Source organism: Zosterops lateralis, assembly GCF_965231275.1.
Source record: "Zosterops lateralis genome assembly, chromosome: 3".
Classification (NCBI taxonomy): Eukaryota; Metazoa; Chordata; class Aves; order Passeriformes; family Zosteropidae; genus Zosterops; species Zosterops lateralis.
In genome coordinates, this window is record NC_139764.1 from 30,096,211 (window position 1) to 30,108,505 (window position 12,295).

Consider the following 12,295-nt stretch of genomic DNA (forward strand, 5'->3'; position numbering starts at 1 on the left):
ACAAGAAAAATCAAAATGACATTTCTAGTCCTTAATTCCTGAAGCTTGGATACATTTTTTTCCAGTGGTGCAATTGCAATTGCATAACATAAACAAGGACAAGTGCCAGAAAATGGGATTGAAAATTCTCTAGTGTCTGATTAACTCTACTTGTATTATCAGGCCCCAGCCTGACATGTGCCTGAATAGCTGAATGCCAGATGAGAGGGAAGGTGGCAGGGACAATGTAAATATTTTAATTAAGCTGTTGATGTGTTTTTGACACAACAGTAACATCACACCTTTAAAAATGCCACACAAAAAATTATCCTAAAGTTAACCTATCATATAAGATGCATTCAGTAATGGCAATATCTTTATATATAAAAGTTGTGAGGTTCATCTTTATTTCCAACTTAAACTAAATAAACAAAAGGAGGATAAGCATAAGGAAGATATAAGTAATTCCAATGAGCGCACCGGTAATTGGACAAGTCTGGGAACAACTGTTGGGCCAGCTGCAAAGATGTGAACTCAGAAAATAATTTCTATTGCCAAACAAGGAGCTGGCTTTCTCTTTGAACTTAGGGGAAATGAGGATAAACCACTTATTATAAAAGATGATCATTTAGTGCCATCATAGCACTTTCTAAAAACCTAACCAACAAGCCAAAGCATGAGGTAAAGCTAGTTATTTACTTCCAAAAATATAACTTTGCTTAGCTCCAAACAAATATTTCCACATACAAGACTGAAAAAAGATCAGAAGGTATAGCAGCTATTTTGAAACCTACATTTCCATCAAACATCTTAGTTTATTTATATAGTCTCCACTTTCCTTGAAGTAGTGCCCACACAAGCAGCATTTCCCACTTTGGAGAATAGCCATTAATTTCACACCACAATGTTTTTTCTAGAAATATAATTACACAGAAGACAAGTATTCTTTATTAAAATATCTGAAGGCATGTTAGGTAGTTATGACCAGTAGTTATTCAGGAGCAAAGGTTGTTTCATTTTCTTTTTTTTTCTTCCCCTTTTCTTTCCTTGTTTGCCAGCTAATAAGAACCTTTGAGACGTAAAGGAGTGACTTGATCCCAATGCATTTTTTACATTGTAATAAATAATGCAGCGAGGTATGGAATAATTAGGCTGAAACTGTTCTGTGCAAGACAACTATTCTTACACATGTTTGACATCAACAAATGCATTCTCCCAAGGCCTGACACATTGTGAATGAATTGTGACATTTTCTTATGACTAATTATTTTAAAATAATTTCTAACTTCTTTCTTCTTCTTGTATTTTACGGTGTAACTGGGATATACATTTTACAAATATTTGAACTCCTAGTATCTCACCGTTTGGAATTATTCTTACAGAATAATTCTTATAGCTATGTCAAGATCCAAAAGCCTATGTAAAAACAATATACAACTGAATATGTTCCTATTTTCTTCCTGTTGCTTTCAATAGTTTATGCTTTCATCCTACAACTCATGTTCTCTTGCATCTTCTGATCATACACTCAGCATAACACGCCATTTACAAGTTCAGTGTCATACTCTAGCTTGCATGTCAGATATGTCAGCACAGCATCAGAATCAAAAATTGTGAGTACACTGTGAAGTTTAAATTATGAAACATTGTCTCAGAATGACATTTCTCCTGTGATGGAAGCATTCTGCTGATGAAGTCATAGAAAGAACACAGGCACATGAAGCAATTCAATGCATCCATCTAGGAGCCAACACCTAGCAGAAGCTACATACAGGACAAGGGAAAAGAGGTAGGAAAAAAAGAGTAGAGAGAGAAGAAAATGTGTGTTAAGAGATGGGAGCAATGAAAGATGAGTGGTGAAGGAATGTGCCTTCATATAAAGCAGGGAGATGTAATTTTATACCAATTCTTTTTTGCTGGTACACAGAAATCATTAAAATGACTGCTAATTACAAAGTGTCTGCCTCCAGTTTCCAGGAGGAGCAAATTAGCTCAAGTATTTTATGGAAACAAATCCTCAAAATACTTCCCTTTTCAAAGTGCCAAGCTTGTCTGTTTCCTTTATGACAGATACTTATAAATTCTGAAGTTGCCAATTCTATTATGTGAATGTACAAATACCTAGCTTTGGAAATAAATGAAGACAATGAATAGGAAATATGATATGGGCAGGAAAGGTAAGAAATGTGTTGGATCTTCAGCACTTGAGAACAAACCCATGTGAAGTGTCAGGGCCAAAAGTACAACCCAGTACGCAAACAACATATCAGCGTTAATAAAAGATGGAGATTAAGAGCTGCAGCTAGCAAAGAGTTTTATAAAGAAAACTAGATTTTTGATGGAAAGACTTTCAAAGAGATTTGCTTTCCTCAGAAACTGTGATGTTCTGCTGTTTGCTATGTCTCTGAAAAGGAGACGCCTTGGAAAAATTTGCCTTTGAATCCCTTTGTATGTGGGAAAGCCAACTGCTTCTAATGGAACTTACCACTCAACCCTGGCTACTAAACATTTAATATTTCCTTCTCAATTTCTAGCACTCTCAAGACCTGCCTTTATATGTAGCCAGGAATGTGACAAATTCCATATCCTTATCTTGATGTTTCTGCTCATGAAATCTGAGTCTGCCTGTCCCTGAGATGACTACCTCAAGTCATAACTGATAATCTGCAAGTAGGAATATCAAGGGAAAAAATAGAGCTCAGTTAGACCTAAAGAACTCAAAGTTTTTACTTGACAGGACAGATTTATGTTACAAAACCTATTAAGCATGTTGCTTGTGAAAGCCCGAATTTATCTCAAGTAATAACAGGCTGCTAAAAACAAATAAAAACAGAGAGGAAGTGTGAAATGACAAGATAAAGGATTTAATAAACACATTAACATCAGGGTGAAATTTTTCAAAGCGAATCATCACTTTCAATAATAAAGCCTATCCCTAAATGCATTCGTCATCCCACCACAACAATATGCACTTTTTGTGTGTGTGTGCATGGGTGTTGAAGATTAGAGACTGAGGCCAGTGGGGGAGGTTCAAATAGATGCAGGGCACTTGAAAGCAAATCAGAATTGTCTCCAACGAGCCACTTCCTGCTGGTGACTAAGCCTTCACCCAAACAGTCAAGAGGAAGGGGCATAAGCAAAGCATTGCAAACGACCATCCCGATTGTATCGGAGTGGAGACAACTAAGACAAACAAACTCAGGAAGTGGCAGAGGGTTAGAAACCCAGAGGAAATCTATGGCACAGAGAGGAAAGTGAAGAGATTGCGTCGATCTGCAGAAAGGTCACCTCTGGGTCGCACTGTGCCAAGCTTTTTCAAACCCACTTTATTTGGACTAGAACACAAAACTGGCACACACAGCTGGCGACTGCTGCAGAGGCTATTCAAATGTTAACATTCTCAATGATAAACAGCCAAAAAAAAGTTCTGTGTAAGCAAATTGGAACAAACAACTAATCTAAAACTGGTTGCTAAGAGATGGAGGATTTCAGCCAAAACCATCCTGAAGCCCCAAGAATACTTTCTTTTTGATCAAAAAAAGTACCTGTAGATGACGCCATGTTGATGAAGGAACATGAGTGCTGATGTGACCTCTGCAGCATAAAAGCGGGATCGAGGCTCGTCAAATTTGCGTGAGCGTTGGATTTGGAACATTAGGTCTCCTCCATTTACATATTCCATGACGAAAAAGAGGCGGTCCTGAAATTAATTAAAGAGTGCTATTTAGCTAATTTCTTTTAGTGACATAAAGGACTGCATGAAGCTAGACTTTAAATGACTGGAGCATTTACATGAAGAAATGAAAGAAACTAATGCTACAATTCCAAAAAAAGGAGAAAGCCGACAACCAAAACCCACCAAACCTTAAGAAAATGAGATGTGTTTTAAAGTGAGAAATGAGAAAAAGACAATCAAAATACTGTATTAAACAACACACACACATAAACTTCCACACATCAACAAATACATATGGAACTATAATCAAGTTCATATAATAACAGAGATACTTAAGTGATGTTGTTTCTTTTATAATTTAGCCATGAAAACCATAGTTTTAGAAAATTTAGCCATAATAACCTGACAAGTCAATTTTGTCAATTACTGACAGGCTGCTGGGCAAATTTCACTCTTCTTTCTTCACTTCTCTCTTACCAGTTATGTTGTCTGCAAAGCATCTTCCCCAAATAATGTAAAAATTATTTAGAATTGTTAAGCTATAGAAACCAGTGCTGCCAATCTCAAACACTTACTTATGTTTTTTTTAATTGCCTCAAACCCTCATCATGAAATAGGATTACGTTATTAAAATACGTATCAGGTTATTTCTATTTTCTTCTAACGCTTATCACTTCCCTGTTCAAGCTTTCAAGCCTATTTTCACAGGCTAGACTAGAAATGAATGTTCCTTGAGAACAGCAAATGAGATTCTCAGGCAGTCACACCATTAACCGAAAAGTTATGCACAAGTTGAAATAGTCAGAACTGAAAATATCAGTAAACTAAACATGTGCTTGTCATCTTGAACCATTTATTATCTAAACTGGCAATGCAGGTGAAGGTATAAGGAAAGAAATGACACGCATCTACTTGATATAATTTAGATCAATTTTTTAAGAGTTTCTTACAAATTTTCATATTTTTCCCCAGTCTGTACTAATACCCCTAAATCTTCAACTTCTTGCCTGTTCACCCTTGGCTAATTCCTACTTCCATTCTTTATTTCCTTACTGTTAATTATCTACAGCTACATGCACATGAGGTCAGTTATAGGTTGAGGTAATCCTGATGTGATATGACATAGACATTTCTCTCCCTGGTCACATGATTCACAGGTGTGTGAGCGCAGGACTTCACCCTTCTGCAGCTCTGATGTCACACTGCAGTTTGGCTCTAGTTCCTAGTGTCTGGTGTGCTGGGTTGAAGAAAATGAGACAAGATGTGACATTGCTTTGGACAAACAAAAACAACAGCAGATCAAAGTTAATTAAGCGCCTCCAAGTGAATCCAAGCCTGCAGATTACATAATTTATATATATTAATCCAGAAATTCATAAATGTTTGTAATTTGTCTTTAATCATCTACTCTACGACTCAGACTGAGAGCGCAATACTTAAAAATACCCTTAAACTTAAGCATGTGCATTAATGCTGCTCATTATGTGCCTAAAAGTTTTACTTATCAGGGATGCTTCCTGGAGAAGGTTAGAAATGTTTGTCTGACATTTTGCTGATTACAGAAAGAGGATGCAGAAAAAAACGTTTTGCCTTTCCTCCTGTATTTTGGGAACATAGAAACTGCTGGACTGAATGAAATATGGAAAGCCAGGTGAGCTGCTATTCTTGTTAAAACATTGCTAACGACTTTGGTACATTTTCTAACACTTTTCTTACCATTCCCTGGGAAGGAAAACCTCCTGAAGAATAGCATCAAAGCTTCTGCCTGCATCATACACTCAAAAGAGCATGGATTCAGAGCCATGCCTTTGCTCTTTTTGTAATGCTCAGTACTGGTGATATAAAACGTTCAAAATCATAGTGTAGACCTTCTGACATTGGTGTAGGGTTTAACTATCACCATGTTTGCTTCTTTAAGCAAAAATATGGGTCCTTGTGCTGGCTGTCTGATTTGTCTTTGGAACCAGTAAGAATTATAGCCTTGCTTTTAAAAGAAAATCTGGTAGTTCTCAGTCTTAGATTTCAGAAGCTAGAGCTTAAGGGCAACAGCAACACAGTCAGGTTTGCGAGGAAGTCAGTCAAAAGCATAGGTGTACTGCTACTGAAACATAACGTAAGAGGATACAACATTCCTACAAAGAAGATGTGGGCACCGTCCTTTGTTAGGCTTCACACTGCTGCACCACAGACTGAGTATCTCTGAAGAGCACTTTCAAGTGTTCCTTGCAGGTCTTTCCCTAAGATTATCTCACTTGGATACAGTTCAGTGTTTCAAGCACAAAACCCATTGGACTGCAGGCTGAGGAGAGCACGGCTAACACTTGGCTAAAGTAACTTCTCCTAACACTTGTTGATATTGACCTTTCTTACACTACTATTTTGGCCATTCTAACTTTGAATGGGATCAACAAGGAAAATGAAGCTGCAATTCCCATTCTCCTGAGCAGCCATACTCAATTCCCAACGTTGCTATCTATGTTATGCTGCATCTATGACAAGTAGAAAACAAACAATGCTGATGTGAAGGGATGGTGCTGTGCCTTACAGCTGTGACTCCCAAATGGTGACCCTCAACTTGTCATTGAGCTGGGAGCTGCTACTCCCAAGAGTGGTAGCAACAGAAAAAGACTGATTCACACAGTTGTATAGATGAGGGTCATCTCCTAACATGGCAGGATAGACTGTTTTTTTCTCATATTAAATACTCTGTGTTTGATCCAAATGCTTTTTGTGATATTCACTAAGTGCCCAATTGCTGATTATTAATGTCAGAAATTGGGTTTAGTTAAAGTTTTGAGTTCTTTTATTATAGACCAGTCTTTTTTAGGACGTAACAGTTTAGCTGAAAATTTAATCTAGACTCTTTAGCATAGTATCTTATCACCACACAGTCTGAACAAAAGGTTTGGAGTATTCCCTCAGTTGGACACTGATACTTATCAATCATCTCTCTTTCTCTCTTCTATATTTTCCTTTTTGTGCACATCCCACTCTTAATTTGAAAGGGTATTTTTGACAGATTCTGGAGCTTACTTGACAATCTCATCAAAAGTATACCTACTAAAAGCAGAATGAACAGCTCAGTAATTGAATTTGTTCTGCTATTGAATTTTTCTGCTACATATTTATATTTCAAGTCACTTTTTCAGCTTTCCTCAGTAAACATTTCCATTTTCTACTGAGAATTCACTGAAAAAGAAATAGTTTGAAAGTTCTGTTCTCTGTTTACAGTGAATCTGAGAAAGCCCACTAGCATGGAGGAAACAGTAAGATGCACAACATGCACAAGTACAGCAGACCAGAATTTCAGCATTAGAAGGTATAATCTTTTTTTGATGAAATATATTCCGTCCCTATGGAAACTATTTTCTCAAAAGCACTCTCTGTCTTTCTTTTTGGTCAGGACAATGATGTGATCAGCTGAGACTCACATTTACTTGAAAAGAAGATGCAAGAGAAGAGAGAATATTTTATGAATAGGAGCTGAGATTGACAATTTTTAATTTCCATAAAGTCAACAACAACAGCCAGATTTGTGATTTTTGTATTCAAACTTTTTACATATCTTTCATCAAAGGTTAATGTTCAAAATACAGGTTCCCAGCCCTCCAACTCCTTTCTTTCTGTCATAATGTAAGCACAAAGTGACCCAATGAGACCTCTGAGTTCAATGCAGAGAGGATGAAATCCTCCCAAATAGTAGTGAACTAACTGTATTATTCCTGATTATTTATCTTGCTACATGTACCACCAGGAGTTATTCAAACATTGAAGTATGAGACTATAAAGTGAGCACACTTAAGAATTATACATTAAGGGACAATGCAGTGTTTACTCAGTTAAAAATTAAATACAAGGTATGACTTTATTATCAATTGTGTTCCAAGGGAAAATTGAATGGGTTTGGTTTGGACTGCATTATTTTTGAACTTTGTTTTCATAACATTTGGGAAGTATGTTTTGATGAATAAAATAAATGTAAAGCAGTCCTGGGAACTCTTTAATTACATAAACTGAAATAAAAGGCAAAATCACAAACAAGGACATTACAGACTAATCCTCTCTTGGCACCTATAAAGCAAAAAAAGTACTGCAAAGTAAGCTAATATGTTTTCTGAAGTAAAGTAAACTAATATGTTTTTGGAAGTAATTTGATTCTTTTTTATGGTTTATTTTAGCCCTTAATCATACTGCTTTTCCTTGAATTTCTCAAAAGATATGGTTGAATGAGAATACTTAAAATAACAAATGGAAACAAAAGCAGAGCACAGTGCATGAATAAGAGACTTTAAAAGAAAACTGGATATGAAATAAACAGGCTAGGAGTTAAAAAAAAACAAACCATGTTCAACTCCATATTTCCACTGTATCTGCTGATTATAAATGTAACTGTCGTACTGCAATCCATAACAGCTGTCTTAATATCTCTTTGATTTGAGTCTCACCTCTCAACTTTCTTAATTGAGAGTCCCCTACATGCTTTGTGTCATCAAAAATGGACACCAGAAGTAACCTTTTTTCTAGTCTTTGTCCTTATCACTAAATGGAGGAGTATGCTTACTAGTTAATCTAGAAATCTTGTTTGAGCTCTCTAATTCTACTCCTTTAATTTTGTCCCAATTTAATTTTTCATCCTTCTTGACATTCAAAATAGCCACCCCCTGATCCACAGTAAATCCTTCTAATACTTCACACTTTATTGTGATTATTGCCATTCTCTGATATTTAGTTTTATTTTTATATTTTTTTGTTTATATCTGACTATGTATTACGTGCACTCCCTGCCACTTTATATTTGCTTGGATTTAGGCATTATGAGTTTCACTGGACAGAGGTTCTACCTTTTTTCTTTTGGAATATTGTACATGTTTTTAACTGGGAAAAGGAGGGGAGGTTTCCAGAAACATCAATAGCAATAAAATCTAAGGACATAACAGATTCAATCCAGCTCCTCTTTGTGGAGGTGTGATTAATGACCAAGACCTTCCTACTAGTAAGACCAGATAATCTTGCCAATCAGTTCTGATTTAACAGATGACACTATACAGTCTATTAGTTGTTTAGATGGGGAATAATACCATTGTTAAGGAACAAGCTTCTACGTAAACTCTGTATGAAAGGTTAGACATGGAAAGACTTTGATGTATTGTTTACATTAATTATTGTGTAGCTCTCAAAAGACTTTTTAAAAATTGCTATTAGTCATTAACCCATCTGTCCTTTGTTTGTTTTCCAATTAAAATCTCATTAAATTGCAGTCTAAAGACAATCCATTGATAGACATAAAACCATGTACAATTATCGCTTCAATCTGGAGAATACAAACATTTTTTTTCTCTTTCAAACAAGTGCTAACAGCTGGGAGGGCCCATATGCAGTTCAACATAACCTCATTACTGAAACATTACAAAACAAAAATAATTGTAATGTAATGTACATGTAATCTGTCTCCCAGTTTCAAAACTGAGGTGTGCATCCATGGCACAAGTCTGAGAACAAATCTTTTCACTACTGTATTTTGTCTCCCAGTTCAACTTTTATAATACTTAAAATCATTCAGGAAAGGCAGTGAACATGGACTCAAGCAAAAATCACAATTGATAAATCTTAGCAGCCTACTCCAACAACCATTTTTTCCTCCATTTATCTTTTCATACAACTGGCTGTGAATAAGTTCTTCCTGATTCTCACTAGTTCCCTAAACCAAGTTCTTTGTATGAATACAGATATTTCTCCCAATTTCAGAAAGTTGCATTTGAATTAGATTTCTTCAGAGGCCCCTGAAAGTATCAAGGAAACCAATCTGTGTATCAAATACAGGTAAATGTAAAATAGTTCACATTCTAGTAGACTACTGTTACATAATTGGATATGTTTAGCCACTAAACTTGTTGCCAAACAAAAGTCAAACATACAATTTTTATTGCTCAAGAAGTCAGGTAAATATATCACCTTGGTATGCTCTGTAAGATGATATTTTATTCACGTCTTGCATGTATGGAATTCTTCTTCAACTAATGCAAAACTGTGATTACTTAGCTCTATTTAAACAGGATGCTCAGTTTGTTTAGAATTACCTAAAACTACAGCAACCGTCCCACCCCTCAGAACTTAAATAAACATTTCCTGCTTCTGATGGAAATTGCACAGGCATACTGTACACAAAACTATATGCAAACCTTCACCACTCTGAGACAAAGACTAACCAGGACAGCAGATTCATTTTCCACCATCCCAGCATTAGGAGGGACAAACATAAATCCAAGAGAAAAACCAGGTACAACACTAAAGAAAACAACAAGAAGCTCTCTCCTGTTCTTGTGATTCCTTTTTGAAGTTCACAGTAACAATCTCCAACAGGACACTATGACATGTTATCTGTCTCTGATTTCAGTGTTTATACTCAGGGCTAATTGTGTTGTTTTTCCTGTTCTGTACCAGGGCTTTCATGGAGTTCCAAATAAGAAGGGAACAATTTCTACGAATCCCATATTTCTTGGAATAAATGACCTGTACATAGTAACTGCTATCTAATTTTGCATGAGAGTCTGCATCTTTCACTTAACACAAAATGCTTATGTTCAGATTTCGTATTAGAGGATTTGTTGTCAGCCTGACACCACAAATTTCTCTCAAGCTGGTGAGTACTATTATATTTAGGGCTGGTTGATCAGTTTTACTCAGCTCTGCCCAGTAATTTCAATTTATTTTTTTTTTTCCCTTGAACAAATTGCCTCAAAGTTAAAACATAGACCAGAGAGAATCAGAGAACTACACAAAACTGGATAAGGAAGTCTTGCAAGGTCATCTAGCTTATCCTACAGCTGACAAGCAGGACCAGCTGTACCTAAGCTAAGGGGAACTAACCTTTTCAATGCTGCAAGGCAGTATCTGGACACTGTAAGCCAAAGATCTAAAACTGTGACCTGAACAGCCCTGCTGAATGGACTCAATTTGGCCCACAAAGACCTAGAAGCAGGAGCCTCTGCTAATCTGGCCTGTCAGAGGGCAAATGGGTTTGTCTGCATTCCACTGCAGTGTAGTCTCATTTCTGCCAGAAATACCTTGCTCCCTTCTCAGTCCCCTTGTCACCAGCAAAAGCCAGTAGTGAATGATATTCCTTGAACATACTCTGCCTCGCAGGTCAAAAAATTGTATCAGTTACTGAAAATAAACTGACCTTCTCTTAAAAATCACCTCTGATAAGCACTTCTTCACCTCCTCTGGCAGTCTGTTTAAGTACTTGCAGAAAATATCACTGAGAACTCTTTCACTGCTGCAAATAATTTGCATTACTTCTTATTCTCAAAGTATCTTACTCCAAGTATCAATTTCTAGCTGTGCTGGAAGTTATATAATACCTTTAGAGAAAAAATTCTGGGCTTTCCACCTTTGTTTCTTATAAAAAGAACTGGTTACTGTTTTTTGTTGATTTAACAAAATTGATTACAGAATATTTCTATTCTGTTTGTAGACACCTCAGATATTATGTTAGTTGAGAGCTTGTGGGATAAAAACCACTTCTAAAATCCTGAGAAAGGGTTCAAGAATAGCTGACCTTTCTTGAGACATCAAAAATCCCTCTGTACTCTATCATATCATACCATGTGAATGGCCAGAGAAAGCTACAAATCAAATGCAATTATTTTTCAAACATTGCTTTCAGAATCAGTATGGAGATTTTCAAATGCTTTACAGTGTATTACTGTAAAGACCTGCCTTGCAGCATTTACTCAGCTATAATATGAGTTACTAGAAAGGGGTTTTAAAGCAAGACGTTTGTCTGAGATCTCTGTACACCATAAAGCAATCCTGGTATGTCACTTTTGTCATGGGAGATTTATGTTGTCTCCTTATGGAATATCCATGAATACTGGAACAAAATGGGGTTCTTAACATGTTTTTCATGCCCATAACACATCCCATAGTACTACTCAACAAGGAAAACGTGGCTAGTGTTACGTATCTTGAGATAAATTGGCTGGCTTGGGTGAGGGACTTACTATGTACAAGCAGTAGGTCACAGAACCATGGAAGTAACAAGTTAATGATTCAAAACAGGATATGTTATCCAGGACCTCACCTATTCTTTGCCAAAAGTTCAAGGGACCATTAAATTTTACCTAGACCAGCACTCAAGAAGAAAGTTTTATTTATGGCAGTTCCAAAAACATATCCGGAAATACTCTAAAGCTGTCCAAAGTGAAGACAGCCTGTCCTGAATTTATTGAGAGTGAAAAAATGTGCCCTTTTTTATCACTCCAGCACTGATTCTTCTAGAACAGTTTACTTGAATGTTTCAATTATTCAAAGACCCTAATCCCACATTACTGTGGCAAGCAAAATTCAGGCACATTGGCATCACTTCTGAAATGTATGTGTCTTCAACTGTACCATAAATGCTGGAATATGAGAACGTATGGTTGAATAAAACCTATACCCTAGACTCTGCAACCAGCAATCATATATAGCTCAGAATCACAGATGAAATTTACCTCCCTCACATAGACCTTTCTCCTGTGCAAGGTATGAACACTGATCTTGAATACAATCTTCCTAATGTTTTCTCAGATAATGAATTTTGTCAGATTACTATCTGGACCAAATTTACTATGCATTGGATTAGCTGGTGTATCAGGC

At 36.4% G+C, this 12,295-nt stretch overlaps 1 protein-coding gene across 1 annotated transcript in view; it reads right to left on the reverse strand.

Moving 5' to 3' along the window:
• The window catches only part of PRKCE (protein kinase C epsilon), a 283,512-nt gene that overhangs the window by 51,005 nt on the left and 220,212 nt on the right, over positions 1-12,295 (reverse strand). Inside the window, exon 11 of the mRNA XM_083855960.1 lies at positions 3,525-3,679. Coding sequence (XP_083712086.1) covers positions 3,525-3,679 — 155 coding nt within the window. The remainder of the gene's footprint in view (positions 1-3,524; positions 3,680-12,295) is intronic.